General features: G+C 45.3%; 1 protein-coding gene across 3 annotated transcripts in view; it reads right to left on the bottom strand.

Moving 5' to 3' along the window:
- Positions 1 to 17,365, bottom strand: part of nfrkb (nuclear factor related to kappaB binding protein) — an 87,388-nt gene that overhangs the window by 63,334 nt on the left and 6,689 nt on the right. For all 3 annotated transcript variants that reach the window (XM_068053763.1, XM_068053764.1, XM_068053765.1), the window contains exons 3-6: positions 15,301 to 15,502; positions 14,831 to 14,958; positions 12,817 to 12,994; positions 33 to 134 (exon numbers count right to left, since the gene is read on the bottom strand). In XM_068053763.1, coding sequence (XP_067909864.1) covers positions 33 to 134; positions 12,817 to 12,994; positions 14,831 to 14,958; positions 15,301 to 15,502 — 610 coding nt within the window. The remainder of the gene's footprint in view (positions 1 to 32; positions 135 to 12,816; positions 12,995 to 14,830; positions 14,959 to 15,300; positions 15,503 to 17,365) is intronic.

Raw genomic sequence — 17,365 nt, 5'->3', positions numbered from 1 at the left:
AGGGAGAGTCAATGAGGCACTATTGTACTTACCTACTGTCTTCATGTCCTGCGTGGAGAGGGTGGGTACAGCTCTCAGCGCCACACTAGGACTTGTTGGGTGCGTTGGAGAACTTGGAAGCCAGGAGCACATCTCTACAATACAGAGAAACATGACCCATTACCAGATCAGAGAGAACAGGACATGGTTACATTACAGGTTCACTGCAAAATAAATGGACCTACCATGGTTTCCAGAGCTGTCAAATCTGGCCGTGCGAGGGAACGTGTGTGTAACCTGGCCTTGCGAGGGAGAGTGGTGCTACCTGGCCGAGCGAGGGAGAGTCCGTGTAACCTGGCCGTGCGAGGGAGAGTCCGTGTAACCTGGCCGTGCGAGGGAGAGTCCGTGTAACCTGGCCCTGCGAGGGAGAGTCCGTGTAACCTGGCCCTGCGAGGGAGAGTCCGTGTAACCTGGCCCTGCGAGGGAGAGTCCGTGTAACCTGGCCCTGCGAGGGAGAGTCCGTGTAACCTGGCCCTGCGAGGGAGAGTCCGTGTAACCTGGCCCTGCGAGGGAGAGTCCGTGTAACCTGGCCCTGCGAGGGAGAGTCCGTGTAACCTGGCCCTGCGAGGAAGAGTCCGTGTAACCTGGCCCTGCGAGGGAGAGTGGCGTAACCTGGCCGAGCGAGGGAGAGTCCTTGTAACCTGGCCCTGTGAGGGAGAGTCCGTGTAACCTGACCCTGCGAGGGAGAGTCCGTGTAACCCGGCCGTGCGAGGGAGAGTCCGTGTAACCCGGCCCTGCGAGGGAGAGTGGCGTAAGATGGCCGTGCGAGGGAGAGTGGCGCAAGATGGCCGTGCGAGGGAGAGTGGCGCAAGATGGCCGTGCGAGGGAGAGTGGCGCAAGATGGCCGTGCGAGGGAGAGTGGCGCAAGATGGCCGTGCGAGGGAAGAGTGGCGCAAGATGGCCGTGCGAGGGAGAGTGGTGCAAGATGGCCGTGCGAGGGAGAGTGGTGCAAGATGGCCGTGCGAGGGAGAGTGGTGCAAGATGGCCGTGTGAGGGAGAGTGGTGCAAGATGGCCGTGCGAGGGAGAGTGGTGCAAGATGGCCATACGTCTCTCAACAGGAAGGTTAGTTAGCTAGAGGGACGGACTTCAATAAGAGGGTTAGGCTAGTGAGCATCCACAAGCCCATGGGCCATTGCTCTGGTCATGCTCTTCCAATTCAGGAATTGTCACCTTGGATTGGAAATTTGCCAATATCACTGCATTATTTAAGAAGGGTGGGGGTGACAATCTAGGAGGTTATAGGCCTATTAATCTAATGTCTGTTTTGGGGAAGTTACAAGAATCTATTACCAGGGACAGAGTAGCTGAGCATGTGGACAAACATGAGCTGATGAGAACCAACATGGATTTGTAAAGGTTATGCCTGTCAATGCATCTAGTTGAATGTTTTGAGGTCAGTAACGTGGTAGATAAGGGAGTGTCGATGGATGTTATTTGTATGGACTACCAGAAGGCACTTGATAACGTTCCACCCAAGAGACTTCTAACAAATGACAGTACATGGAACTGGAGTTAAACTATTAAAATGGGTAGGGAATTGTTAAGGAGGAAGGAGAAAGAGAGCAGGGAGAGTGTTAGCTGTGGCTCAGTTGGTAGCACTCTTGCCTCAGGGTCACAAGGTTCTAGGTTCAAGCCCACTCCAGCACAAATTCAAGGCTGACACTCTAGTGCAGCACTGAGGGAGCGCTGCACTGTCAGAGGTGACGTCTTTCAGATAAGACGTTAAACCAGGGTCCCATCTGCTTGCATGGGTGGATGTAAAAGATCCCATGGCACTATTTCAAAGAATCGAGAGTTATCCCCTGGCCAATATTTACCCTTCAATTAAAATCACAAAAAACAGATTATCTGGTCATTATCAAATTGCTGTGTGCCAATTGGCTGCTGCATTTTCTACATTACAGTGACTACACTTCAAAAATACTTCATTGGCTGTAAAGCGCTTTGAGACGTCCAGTGGTCATGAAACATGCTATATAAATGCAATTCTTTTTATTCAAATTGGCAGTTGTGACTTGTAGTATCCCCCAGGGATCTGTATGTAATCACAGAATTGTGCAGCACCAAAGGAGGCCATTTGGCCCATCAACCCACTTCCCACCCCGTATCTCTGCAATTTATTCTCCTTCAAGTATTAATTGAATTCCCTTTTTAAGGCTACCATTGAATCTGTTTCCACCACCTTGTCAGGCAGTGCATTCCAAATCCTAGCCACTTGTTATGTAAAGACATTTTTCCTCATATCTCCTCGGGTTCTTTTGCCAATCAACTTAAATCTTCTGCTTCTGGTCATTGGAAACACTTTCTCTTTAGTTACTCTATCTAAACCCTTCATGATTTTAAACACCTCTACCAAATCTCCTCTTTATCTCTCTGCTCTAAGGAAAACAACTCCGGCTTCTCCAGTCTATTCACGTAACTGTAATCTCTCATGCCTTGAACCATTCTACTAAATCTCTACTGTATCCTCGACAAGGCCTTCATGTCCTTCCTAGAGTCTGATGCCCAGAATTGGATATAATATTTCAGCTGGAGCCAAACTAGAGTTTTATATAGGTTTGGTATAACTGCCTCTATTGATAAAGCCCAGGATCCCACACACATTATTAATTGCTTTGTAAACCTGTCTTGCCACCTTTAAAGATTCCCGCGCAAACACCCCCAGGTACCTATGTTCTTGTACCATTTTGCTTGTATTTTCTATCCTCATTCTTCCCACTGAAATACATCACCTCATACTTAATGAAAGAGTGGAGGCTCTGACCATCATTTTCCAATCTTCCCTGGCTACAGGTGTGGTGCCAGAGGATTCAAGGACAGCTAACATTGCACCATTGTTTAAAAAGGGAGAAAGGATTTGACAGAGTAATTACAGGCCAGTCAACCTAACCTCAGTGGTGGAAAAATTATTGGAAAAAATTCTGAGGAACAGGATAAATTGCAAGATACAGATTGATCAAAGACAGTGTGTTAAGGGAAGGTCGTGTCTGACTAACTTGATTGAATTTATTAAGGAGGTTAACAAGGAGCGTTGATGAGGGTAGTGCATTTGATGTTGTCTATATGGATTTTAGCAAGGCCTTTGATAAGGTCCCAAGGCAAAGTGGCCAGTTGGATCCAAAACTGTCTCAGAGGCAGGAATCAAAGGGTAATGGTTGATGGGTGTTTTTGTGACTGGAGGGCTGTTTCCAGTGGGGTTCCGCAGGGCTCAGCACTAGGTCCCTTGCTTTTTGTTGTATAATTTGGACTTGAATGTAGTGGTATGATAAAGAAGCTTACAGACAATAAAAAAAATTGGCCCTGTGGTTGATAATGAAGAAGAATGCTTTAGACTCCAGGAAGGTGTCAATGGAGTAGTCAGGTGGGCGGAACAATGGAAAATGGAACTCAATCCAAGAACTTTGAGGGAATGCATTTGGGGAAGGCTAACAAGGCAAGGGAATACACAATAAATGGTAAGATACTGAGAGTGGTTAGCACCGCAGCCTCACAGCTCCAGGGACCCGGGTTCGATTCTGGGTACTGCCTGTGTGGAGTTTGCAAGTTCTCCCTGTGTCTGCGTGGGTTTTCTCCGGGTGCTCCGGTTTCCTCCCACAAGCCAAAAGACTTGCAGGTTGTTAGGTAAATTGGCCATTATAAATTGTCACTAGTATAGGTAGGTGGTAGGGAAATATAGGGACAGGTGGGGATGTGGTAGGAATATGGGATTAGTGTAGGATTAGTATAAATGGGTGGTTGATGGTCGGCACAGACTCGGTGGGCCGAAGGGCCTGTTTCAGTGCTGTATCTCTAATCTAATCTAATCTAAAAGTGTAGAGCAGGGTTGTCCAACATACAGCACGCGGTCCAGGATCCAGTCCGCCAAAGGTTACCATCCGGCTCGTGGCTGTAAACCGTACCCGGGGTCATTCCTCATCCTCACCAGGGCTCTGTGACTGGAGATGAGAAACTTCCCTTTGTCTTCTTCTTGCAGAGCGACTTTTAAAAAATATCTCAAGTCAGTTTTACAGCTGACAGTTGCTGACATCAGGAACAGCCGTTTCCCAACTTCAGACAGATTCGGGGATTTTTAAAAGCCCACTGGAAAAAGGGGTAGATGCTATGTTACAGCTGTACAAAGCTCTGATTAGACCCCACTTGGAATACAGAGTTCAGTTCTGAGCACCACACCTCAGGAAGGATATCTTGATCTTGGAGGGCATGCAGCGCAGATTCACCACAATGACACCAGGCTTAATAGGGTTAAATTACAGACTAGGCTTGTATTTGCTTGCGATTGGAAGATTAAAGGGTGATCAAATTGAGGTGTTTAAATGCTTAAGGAGTTGATAGGGTAATAAAGAGAAACTATTTCCTCTGTTTGGAGGGTCCAGTAGAAGGGGTAATAACCTTAAAATTAGAGCTCTCCCATTCAGGGGTGATGTCAGGAAGGACTTACTCACACAGAGGGTAGTAGAAATCTGGAACTCTCTCCGCAAAAAGACTGGGCGTCAATTGAAAGCTTTAAAACTGAGATTGATAGATATTTGTTCGGCAAGGTTATTAAAGATTACAGAATCAAGATGGTTCCTTTCCTTTGGGGAGAGTTAGATCAGTTCTTCAGATCCATTGAAGTTTCTGTGAGATCTATCTTTCTCAACCTTGAGAGTGATCATCTGGGGAGTACGCCTGATCTGGGATGGTCCCAAAAAGGGGCTAGGATTAGAATCCACTTCACCACAACAATCTGTAATCGCAATACATCCCTCACTTCTCCATCACCATCATACCAGGTGACCAACCCTGGTTCAATAAGGAGTGTAGAAGAGCATGCCAGGAACAGCCGAAAGAGATGACAAGCTGGTGAAATTACAACATAGGACAATACACATGATAAACAGCGAAAGCAGCATGCTACATAGCTAAGCAATCCAACAACCAACAGATCAGATCAATTATGAATGGTGGTGGGCAACAGCAGAAGGAGGCTCCATGAACATCCCCATCCTCAATGATGGCAGAGCCCAGCATGAGTACGAAGGACAGCTGAATCAATCCATCTTGGCTTCCTCCTGAGGTCCCCAGCATCATAGATGCCAGTTTTCAGCCAATGCGATTCACTCTATGTGATATCAAGCAACAGTTAAGGTCACTGGACACGGCAAAGGCTGAGTCCCAATAACCTTTCAGTTGTAGTACTGAAGACTTGTGCTCCAGAATGAGCTGCTCCCCTAGCCAAGCTGTTCCAGGCTACAACACTGGCATCTATCCGACAATGTGGAAAATTGCCCAGGCATGACCCAACTACAGAAAGCAGGAAAACTCCAATCTAGCCAATTACCACACCATCAATCTACTGCCAATCAGCAGCAGGGTAATGGAAGGGTTCATCAACAGTGCTATCAAGCTACATTTACTCAAGCAATAAACTGCTCACTGATGTTCAGTTTGGGTTCTGCCAGAATCATTCAGCTCCAGACCTCATTACAGCCTTAGTCCAAAAATAGAAAATAGGAGTAGGCCTTTTGGGCCTGCTCTGCCATTCAAAAAAGATCATGGCTGATCGTCTAATTCATTACCCGGTTCCTGCTTTTTCCCCATATCTCTTGATCCCTTTGGCATTAAGAAATATATCTATCTCCTTCTTGAATATTTTAACGATTTGGCCTCCACTGCCTTCTGCGGTAGAGAATGCCACAGGTTCACCACCCTCTGAGTGAAGAAATTTCTCCTCATCTCAGTTCTAAATGGTATACCCCGTATTCTGAGACTGTGACCCCTGGTTCTGGACTCCCCAGCCATCGGGAACATCCTCCCCTGCATCTAACCTGTCTAGTCCTGTTAGAATTTTATAGGTTTTTATGAAATCCCCTCATTCTTCTAAGCTCTAGTGAATATAGCGCTAGTCAACCCAATCTCTCCTCATACGTCAATCTTGCAACCCCAGGAATCAACCTAGTAAATCTTCTCTGCACTCCCTCCATGTCAAGAACATCCTTCCTCAGATAAGGAGACCAAAACTGCACACAATACTCTAGATGTGGTCTCACCAAGGCCCTGTATAACTGCAGTAAGACATCCTTGCTCCTGTACTCAAATCCTCTTGCAATGAAGACCAACATACCATTCGCCTTCCTAACTGCTTGCTGCACCTGAATGCTTGCTTTCAGCAGCTGGTGTACAAGGACACCCAGGTCTCGTTGCACTTCCCCCTTTCCCAATCTATCACCATTCAGATAATAATCTGCCTTTCTTTTTTTACAACCAAAGTGGATAACCTCATATTTATCCATGTTATACTGCATCTGCCATGCATTTGCCCACTCACCCAACTTGTCCAAATCACATTGGAGCCTCTTTGCATCCTCCTCACAGCTCACTTTCCCTCCCAGCTTTGTGTCTTCTACAAACTTGGAAATGTTACATTTAGTTCCCTCACTCAAGTCATTAATATATATTGTGAATAGCTGGGGCCCAAGCACTGATTCCTGCGGTACCCCATTAGTCACTGCCTGCCACCCAGAAAAATACTTGTTTATTCCTACTCTATGTTTTCTGTCTGTCAACCAATTCTCAATCCATGCCAGTATATTACCCCCAATCCCACGTGCTTTAATTTTGCACACTGATCTCTTATGTGGGACCTTATCAAAAGCCTTCTGAAAATCCAAATACACCAGTTCTCCCTTATCTATTCTACTAGTTACATCCTCAAAAAACTCCAGTAGATTTGTTAAGCATGATTTCCCTTTCATAAATCCATGCTGACTTTGCCCAATCCCGTTTATGCTTTCCAGGTGTTCTGCTATCACATTCTTTATAATGGACTTTAGCATTTTCCCCACTATGATGTAAGGCTAACTGGTCTGTAATTCCCTATTTTTTCTCTCCCTTTTTTAAATAGTGGGGTTACATTTGCCACCCTCCAATCTGTAGGAACTGCTCCAGAGTCTATAGAATTTTGGAAGATGACCACAAATGCATCCACTATTCCCAGGGCCACTTCCTTTAGTACTCTGGGATATAGATTATAAGGCGCTGGGAATTTGTCAGCCTTTAACCCCATTAATTCCCCTAGCACTTTTTTTTTTACTAATACTGATTTCCTTCAGTTCCTCCCTCTCACTAAACCCTTGGTTCCCTAACATTTCTGGGAGGTTATTTGCGTCTTCCTTTATGAAGACAGAACCAAACTTGGGCCAAAGAGCTGAATTCCTAAGGTGAGGTGAGAGTGACATAAAGACAGCATCCAAACGAGATAGTACCAAAGAGCCCTAGCATAATTAAAGTCAATGGGAATCAGGGGCAAAACCCTCCACTGATTGGAGTTATACCTAGCACAAAGGAAGATGGTTGTGGTTGTTGGAGGCCAATCATCACAGCCCCAGGACATCGCTGCAGGAGTTCCTCAGGGCACTGTCCCAGGCCCAACCGTCTACATTTGCTTCATCAATGACATTCCTTCAAGCATAGGGTCAGAAGTGGGGATTGGAGTCATCAGCTCAATTCGCAATTCGTCAGATAATGAAGCGGTGCCCGTACGTAGCAAGACCTGGACAAACCCAGACTATGGCTGAAAAATGGCAAGTAACAACACAAGTACCAAGCAATGACCACCTCCCCTTGACATTCAACAGCGTTACCATCACCGAATTTCCCCATCATCAACATCCTGGAGGGAGGTTACCACTGACCAGAAACTTAACTGGAGCAGCCATATAACTTACTGTAGCTACAAGAGCAGGTCAGAGGCTGGGAATTCTGTGGCAAGTAATTCACCTCCTAACACTTCAAAGCCTGTCTATCATCTACAAGGCACAAGTCAGGCGCGTGATGGAATACTCTCCACTTGCCTGGATAAGTGTGGTTCCAACAACACTCAAGAAGCTCAACACCATCCAAGACAAAGCAGCCCACTTGTTTGGCACCCCATCTTAAACATTCACTCCCTCTACCACTGACACACAGTGGCAGCAGTGTGTACCATCTACAAGATGCACTGCAGCAACTCACCAAGGCTACTTCGACAGTATCTTCCAAACCCATAACTTCTACCATGTGGAAGAACAAAGGTAGCGACACCTGGGAACACCATTACCTCCAAGTCACACACCATGCTAATTTGGAAATATATTACCATTCTTTCATTGTTGCTAGTCCTTAACAGCACTCTGGGGTCACCACAGAAACTGTAGTGGTTCAAGGCAATGGCTCAGCACACCTTCTCAAAGGCAGCTAGGGAGGAACAGTAAATGCTGGCCTTGCTAGTGAGGCCCACATCCTGAGAATGAATAAAGAAAAGAGATTGGCTTTAAAGGATAATTAGAAGTATGGAATTCAATGGGAGAGTGAGGGGACTGGTGAGGTGGGCTTTAATGGGTCTCTGTCATCCTGGACTTTCCTTCTGTTCTATGTATGGCACTGTGTTAGCATAGAGGTGGAGCACAAATCTAAAGAGATTGTACCAGTGCCATGTTACCCATTGTGTTGGCCTTACCTGGAGTTTTTCTTTAACTATTTTACTATTGATAGAGTGGGAGTTCCAGGACTTTGACTCAGCGATGATGAAGGAATGGCTATAAACCTGCAAGTCAGGATGGTGTGTATAACATTTCCATGTGCCTCCCACCCTTGTAAGGGTTGTGAGTTTGGAAGTTGCTGTCAAAGAAGCCTTGGCAAGTTGCTGTAGCGCATCTTGTAAATGGTACAGCCACTGTGTGTCGATGATGGAGGGAATGAATGTTTAAGGTGGTGGAGGGGTCGCCAATCTAGTGGACTGCTTTGTCCTGGGTTGAGCTTACTAGAACGTAAGGAGTAAGTAGCATGAAGTCCAGTTCTAAGGAGTACTGCTTCTACAGAGTACTAAACTCAGGGAATTTGGTGCGTGAGGGAATTTTAGGCACTTTAAGGGTTGATCTCTTTCTAAAATTTCGTTTTGCATTGAGCATTTAACTTAAAATTAAGTTTTTTTCACAGTGTCAGTCAGTGGTAAACAAGCTGCCTGCTCATGGCAATTGCACAGTTATTAATTAGGTGGCTAGTTAGAACTGGTAATTACTATCAGCAGGGGCTTTGTCTCAGGTCTTTGGAATTTTTGAGAGTATAAATAGAGGAGGCTTTTGCTAATGCACGCAGTAAGTAGCACGGAGTCCAGTTCTACGGAGCACTTCTACAGAGTACAAAACTCGGGCATTGCAGTGAGGGAACTGGTGCTGTTCTAGTATTTTTAAAAAGCGCTGGTCAGAGAGAAGGAATTAGAGAAAGCAAGCCCTGACAGCTGAGGTCTACATCCTAATCGCCAAACTAATAGCTTAAAACAAAGTAATAACTAGATTCTAAAAGAGCAAAGAGATTTTTTTAGATCACGAATGAGCAGCTGAGACCTGTTCTTGCAATCCCTGTCTCATGTGGAAACTTGAGGATAAGTCATGTGTCTTGGGGGACCATGTGTGTAGGAAGTGTCTCCAGGTGCTTGAACTCGATCTCAGGGTTTCTAGCTTGAGGGGCAGCTGGAGTGACTGCAGAGCATCAGGTAGGGTAAGAGTTTCCTGGATCGTACATTCCAGAAGGTGGCCACTATACAGGCAGAGACAGTTCAGGATAGTAGATGGGTGGCCAACCAGAAGAGTACGAAGAGGCAGGAAGATTAGGACTCGTCAGGGTGTGTGCCACTCTCAAACCAGTACTCAGCAGTGGAGACAGCTGGCAGTGACAACACCTTGAAGGAGTGCAGTCCAGACCATGGCACCAATGGGCAAGGGACAGCAGAAGGTGGGGGGAGCGAACATCAAAGCGTAGAAATTCAGTCGTTATAGGATTGTTCATAGTTTGGAGGACTATGTGAGTCATCGTGAGTCCTGCATGATGTGCCAGAGTAAAGGACATCATGGAGAAGGTGCAGAATATTCTGCAGGGGGAAGGGAGCAAGCCAGGTGCTATGGTACACATATTGAAGTTCTATGGCCAGAGTTCAGGAGCTAGGGAAGTTAAAAAGTAGGACTTCGAAGCTAGTAATCTCTGGATTACTCCCTGTGCCATGTGCCAGCGAGAATAAAAATAGGTAGGGAGGATGGTGGCATGGTGCAGGAAAGAGGGCCAAGTATCTAGCCAAGGTAAAATGGAACCAAAGACTGACAGGAAAAACTGTAATGGAACGATGGATGATCTTTAAAGAGATGATTCAGGTACAGGCTAGGTACAACCCAACAAGGGGAAAAGGTAGAGGAATAAAAGCCATGTCTCCTTGGATGACGATGGAGATAGAGCATATGATGAAACAAAAAGTGGGTGTATGATGCATGTCAGGTGAATTCTTCAAGCGAGAACCAGGCCAAATACAGACAGTTGACAGGGGAAGTGAAGAGGAAGATGAGACTGGCAAAGAGAAAATGAGAATAGAATGGCATTTAACATAAAAGGGAACGCAAAAATTTTCTACCGTATGTAAATAGTAAAGGGGTAGTAAGAGGCGGGGTGGTTTCTATTGCGGTCAAAGATGATTTGCTTAGAGACAGAGGGCAAGGCGAGAATACTTAAGGAGTACTATGTATCGGTGTTTACTAAGGAGGAGGATGCTTACAAAATACCAGTAGAAACCGAGATGCTAGAGGCAATGGATGGGGTGAAAACTGATAGGCAGGATGTGCTGGAAAGGTTGGCTATTTTTAGAGTGGATAAGTCACGTGGTTTGGATGGTTTGCATTCAAGGTTGCTAAGGGAGGTGGGGGTGGAGATAGCAGATGGGTTTGCCATAATATTCTAATCTTCCCTAGATATAGGGGAGGTGCCAGAAGATTGGAAAGCGACAAATATGACACCCTTGTTCAAGAAAGGATATAAGGGCATTCCTAGTAACTCCAGGCTGGTCAGTTTAACATCAGTGATGGGTAAGGTTTTAGAAATAATAATCCAGGAAAAAAAATTAACAGGCACTTGGAGAGGTTTGAGTTAATTAAGGAAAGTCAGCACAGATTTGTAAAAGGCAGATCATGCTTGACTAATCTATTAGAATTTTTTGAACAGAGAAGGTTGATGAGAGGAATGCAATTTTAAGAAGGTGTTTGACAAAGTACCACATAAAAGGCTGGTTAACAAAATTGAGGCTCACGTAATCGGATAGTCAGTGTTAGTTTTGCTATAAATTGGCTTAATGACAGAAAACAGTAAGTTGCGATAAATGTTTTTTTTTCCAGATGATAGGATGGTAGGCAGAGGTGTTACCCAAGGATCAGTGCGAGGACCACTGCTTTTTTGATATATATAAATGACTTGGATATTGGAATACAGTAAAATTTCTAAATTTGCCAGTGATACCAAACTTGGAGATGTGGTGAATAATGAGGATGATACCAATCAACAAACAGGGCATAGAAAGACTAGCAGAATGGGCAGACAACTGGCAGATGGAATTTAACACAGAGAAGTGTGAGGTGATGCATTTTGTCAGATGGGATAAGGAGAGGCAATATATAATTAACGGCACAGTTCTAAAGAATGTGCAGGGACAGAGGGACCTGGGGGATTCATCTGCATAGACCTTTGAAGTGGCAGGACATATTGAGAATAGTTAGAAAAAGCATATGTATCTTGAGCTTCATAAATAGAGCTATTGAGTACAAAAGCAAGGACGTTATGCTGAACTTTATAAAGCTCTGGTTCGGCTACAAGTATTGCATCCAGTTCCGGTCCACACTTTAGGAAAGATGTGAAGGTCCTTGAGAAGGAGCAGTGGAGATTTACCAGAATGGTTTCAGGGATGAGGGATTTTAGCTACAAGGTTAGGTTGGAGAAACTGGGTTTGTTATCCTTGAAGATTCAGGGGAGATCTGACAGACGTGTACAAGATTATGACAGGTCCAGATAAGGTAGACAAAGAAAAGCTGTTCCCAGTAGCTGATGGTACAAGGACGAGGGGGAAACAAATTTAAGGTTTTGGGCAAGAGATATGCGATGGGAAGGGGAATTACTGGATTTCTCTACAGAGAGCTGGCATAGACTAGATGGGCTGAATGGCTGCCTCTTTCTGTGCCACAATATTGAGTGTTGTTGGAACTGCAGTCACCCAGGCAAGTGGAGATTACTTCATCACACTCCTGAACTGAGCCTTATAGGTGATGAAAATGCTTTGGGGAGTCAGGAGCTGATTCATCCCCTGCCCCAGCCCCCCAACCTCTGCATCATTTCCAGCCTCTGGCAGCCACAATATTTATCTGGCAGGTCCAGTTAAGTTTCTGATCAGTGGTGATCCCCAGGATGTTGACAGGGGGGGGGGGGGCAGGGAGTTGACAATGGCAATTCCATTGCACATCAAGGGGAGCTGGTTGGATCTTCTCTTGTTTGAGAAGGTCATTGACTAGCATTTGTGTGGTGTGAATGTTACTTGCCACTTATCAGTCCAAGTCTGTTACTTCATATAGACACAAGATGTTTCATTATCTGAGGAGTTGTGAATGGTACTGAACACTGCAATCATCAGCAAACATCCCACTTCTGACCTCATGATGGAGGGAAGGTCACAGATGAAGCAGCTGAAGATGGTTGGGCCTAAAACACTATCCTGAGGAACTCCTGCAGCCATGTTCTGGGGCTGAGATGACTGGCCTCCAACAACCACAACCATCTTCTACTGGAGTGCTGTGAACAGTTGTGGGTACTGACTCACAGAAAGATGCTCTTCTCGTTGAATGCATGCTAAGGGTAAGTGGGCTCACCCCAGCTCCAGTCATTCTTACCCAACACTTTATCAACTCACCTGCAGCTGGATGTCCTGCAGTGAGCTAGCCATCACTGGTTCTTACCTTCCTCATCGGATGAGATGCTGTTATCTTCGCACTCCTCCTTGACCTCTCGCAGAATCTTCTCATATCGACTGTGCGCTCGCCTCTCCTCCTCCTTCTCCTTCTGACTGGAGATTGCATGGTATTTCCTCTTCAGGGCCATTTCAGGACCACTCTTTTTCGCCAGCTCCAGCAACTCCTGAAACACCAACCATTGAACAGAAACACTCCTTGGTTTCGTTTGATGTTACAATAGGGTCAAGTTTAGACCTAGATCTAATGTACCCAACCTGTGTAACCAATTCCTTCCTCATCTGAAGTGAGTACCAGTTTCCAGCACTGCTTCATGACCAGTGTTTAATAATGCACTTTACCAAGTCCTGCACACATCTGTAGTGTCCCTGCTCGTCTCAATACCTAGCAATGTCTTATTCGCCACCCCCATTCCTCCCAGCACCCTAATCTCTCCCCGTCCTAAAACAGGTGTATTTCTCGACCCTTAAAATAGTCAAAACGTGCAAATAATAAACTTAAGATCACAATATTTTAACCCTACAGGGTCTGTCAGGTGGTACAATAAACTGTGCATTCCTTAGTCAGTGATCAGACTAGTTCAGAAGCAAAACTCTCCACAGAGACCGCTAACTTCACAGAACTATGCACTGACACACCAGCACCCAACTTCTTCTTTTATATTCCTGCATGGGATGTGAGCATCACTGACAAGGCCAGCATTGCTGTCCATCCACAATTGCCCTTGAGGGGTGGTGGTAAGCTGCCTTCTTGAACCGCTGCAGTCCTTGTGGTGTAGGGACATCCACAGTGCTATTAGGGAGTGAGTTCCAGCCTTTTTACCCAGCAACAATGACGGAACGGTGACATAGTTCCAAATCAGGATGGTGTGTGGATTGGAGGGGAACTTGCAGATTGTGGTGGTGTTCCCATGCTCCTGTTGCCTTTGTCCTTCTAGGTGGTAGAAGTCACTGGTTTGGAAGGTGCTGTCGAAGGAGGCTTGGCGAGTTGCTGCAGTGCATCTTGTAGATGGTACACATTGCTGCCACTGTGTGTCAGTGATGCTGCCACTGTGTGTCAGTGATGGAGGGAGTGAACGTTTAAGGTAGGGGATGGGGTGCCAAACGGGCTGCTTTGTCTAGGATGATGTTGAACTTCTTGAATGTTGTTGGAGCTGCACTCATCGAGGCAAGTGGAGAGTATTCCATCACACTCCTGACTTGTGCCTGGTAGATGGTGGACAGGCACTGGGGAGTTAGGTTGTGAGTTATTCGCTGCAGAATTCCCAGCCTCTCACCTGCTCTTGTGGACACAGTATTTATATGGCTGGTCCACTTAAGTTTCTAGTCAATGGTAACCCCCGGGATGTTGACAGTGGGGAATTCAGCGATGGTAATGCCATTGAACGTCAAGTGGAGATGGCCAGATTCTCTCTTTTTGGAGATGGTCATTGCCTAGCACTTGTGTGGTGCAAACGTTACTTGCCATTTATCAGCCTAAACCTGAAAGCTGCTGCATATGGACATGGACTACTTAAGGATCTGAGGAGTCGTGAATGGTGTTGAACATTGTGCAATCATCAGCGAACATCCCCACTTCTAACCTTATGATGGAGGGAAGGTCATTGATGAAGCAACTGAAGATGGTTGGGCCTAGGACACTATCCTGAGGAACTCCTGCAGCAACGTCCGATCTCCGCTGCAGAGACTCACCAGGTAACGGCCCCCACGCACCCGTACTGACAGACAAGGCACAAGTTCTGATTCAATTAACTCAAGTCGCTGCTGCTACAACCCACTCCACTCTGCTCTTAAACCTGACCCTTTAATTATTCTGGGATCTGTTGTATTATCCTCTGCTCCAGAGTTCTTGTCCCCTCAATTACCATGAACCATGTTATGGAGAGATCCCTTCAACGCTTCACTTCAAATATTAGAATAATTAGTTAATTCCTTGAGCTAACTGATTCATTAACTCTCTCACCTCTCTCCCACCACGTGACCATCCTTCTAGTCATTCCTACCTTTCTGGAGACGAGGATCTGTTTCAGCAGCTTATGGAAGTACTGCTGTTGGGAGTACAGGTACCTCTTATACTGTGACTTCATACACAACCTTCTGTACTTAACCACCTCTGGGTTAAAGTGGCCATCTGCAGACAAAAGACAATCACCAGCAACATGAACACTCCAACCAACAAATAAAACCCCTCCACTCCCAACAAAGCTCAATCAACTCTTCTAATTCAATCCCCACATTCCCATCAGTCAAACTCCTTCCCATTCAGTCCCATCCTCTAGAATTCTGTGTATGAAATATCCTTCCTATTCACTGACATTAAACAGAATTTCAAAGGACCAACTCTCTGCAATTCATCCCCTTTCTATAGAATTCCAAAGAACCAAAGCCCCTCCCATTCATTTCTGTTAAGCATAAAGTCCTTGTTACATGGCTGTACACTGACAAGGTGCTACAACAATCTGCAGGGATTTACCTCGGAAGAGTTTCTGAGCGATGTACAGAGGATTACCAAATCGGAAGTTGTCTCCATTGAAGAGACCTGTGATGATGCTGTTCTGTCGCTCCAGGTTATCTTCAGTGAACTGTGGAAGAAACTTCCTCAAGTGGTCTCTCTGGGACTGAGACAGGACCTCATCCCAGGTGCTGCGACTCACCACCTCAAAGAAGATATCAGGCTGTGGAGACAAAGACTTAAATTGCAATACCTGAAGGCTGTGCCATAGTCAAAAATTCCCCAGTTAAAGAGCTTTCCAAAAATATTGTTGGTGAATTTCTGTAGAATGGAACACATTTCCACTACTGCACCAATACCAGCCTCAGGTGAGCCAAGGAACAGCGCAGACTGTTTTGATGATTCAAACTCTCCGAACCATCACCTCATCCTGCCTCCACAGTGGAATTGGATCCAACAACACCATCGCCATTTCTTTTTTCCACACCAGCCATTCCAAATAATCTGCAAACGGATCCCGAACTGTATATTGGAAATTGGGAAATGATACACCACTAACAATTACAGTGAAGGATGAGAGACTTGCACACTATTTGCCCAATGAAATGACCTCGGCTTTTCCAGGTGTAACTGGTGACGCCACAGTGCTTCAAGCTTACAGCATTGCATTTACTGAAGGCTCCCTCGTGCCCAGCTGACACTGAGATTTCACATTAAAGCAGCAAGTCAGAAAGTCATATTCCAGGCTTAAGATTATAAAACGAGCCTTTGGGAAGCAAGATGTTTCTTACTACCAAATCACCCCGAACTGTGACAAGAGGAAATCAAACTATTCAGTTATCCCCAAACTGCTGAGTTATACTCACACTTGTGTTAACACAGAGAGCTCCCAGCTGTCCACTTACAGTGGCTTCGGAATCTGATCATTTTTGAGGCATCAAAATGTTACTAAAGCGATGAGTTAATTCTTTAGCACAGAAATAAACAGAATACTAGACACAAAGATTTCCTGGAGACACAAACGAATGCCCGCCTCTAACAGGAGCCACTATTTTTAAATCAAATTGTCAGCTGAGTGACAGGCAACCTCTACTTTTACGGAATTCACCGAATGGTTACAGCACAGAAAGAGGCCATTCGGCCCGTCTTGTCTGAGCTTGCTCTCCAGAAAAAGCAATTTACCTAGTGCCACACCCCTGCCTTCTCCCCGTTGTCCTGCACATTCTTCCTTTTCAGATAACAATCCAATTCCCTCTTGAATGCCTCGATTGAACCTTCCTCCACTACTCTTCAGCAGTGCATTCCAGATCTTAACCATTGGCTGCATGAAAAAGTTTTTCCTCATGTCACTATTGCTTCTTTTGTCAATTACCTTAAATCTGTCCCCTCTTGTTCTTGATCCTTTGACCAATGGGAAGAGGCCAATCTTTGTGCCATATACTACAGTTTTGGTTACATTTTGAAAAATTGAGACAATGCATTTATATGGAACCTTTCACAATCTCAGGACATCCCAAAGTGATTCACAGCCAAAATTTGAAGAGCAGTTATTGTTGTAAAATGGGAAATGTAGCAGCCAGTTTTGCATACAGCAAGGCCACACAAAAAGCAATTAAATAAATGAACAAATCATCTGTTTTAGTGACGTTGACCATTGGGAGAATTTCACTACTCCTCTTCAAATAGCTTCACAAGATCGCCACTGGAGAGAACAGCCAGTTTAAGTTGTATATTTATTATGTCTCATTGCATGTAGGTGGTGCATTAACTGGGATTCACTTGAATCCCGACAAATAAACAGAGATTGAAACTGTGGTTGTTGGGTTAGGAGGTGTATACTTGTAATGTCTAATTCTGTAAATAAATGTTTATAAAGTGTATAAAGACTGGGTCCAGTTCTATCATTCACCAACTGGCTTTCTGGATTATAAACATGGTAGCAGAGAATGGTTGCCTAAAGGTGAACATAAGAACAACAGAGATAGCAGCAGCAGTAGATCGTACAGCCCATCGAGTCTGCTCCGCTATTCAATATAATCATGGTTAATCTCGGGCTTCAACTCATCTTTCTCACCCACTTCCCATA

The sequence above is a fragment of the Heterodontus francisci genome, chromosome 22 (genome assembly GCF_036365525.1).
Source record: "Heterodontus francisci isolate sHetFra1 chromosome 22, sHetFra1.hap1, whole genome shotgun sequence".
Classification (NCBI taxonomy): domain Eukaryota; kingdom Metazoa; phylum Chordata; class Chondrichthyes; order Heterodontiformes; family Heterodontidae; genus Heterodontus; species Heterodontus francisci.
Note: the sequence above shows the minus strand (reverse complement) of the source record. Positions and strands in the feature narration are given on the sequence as shown.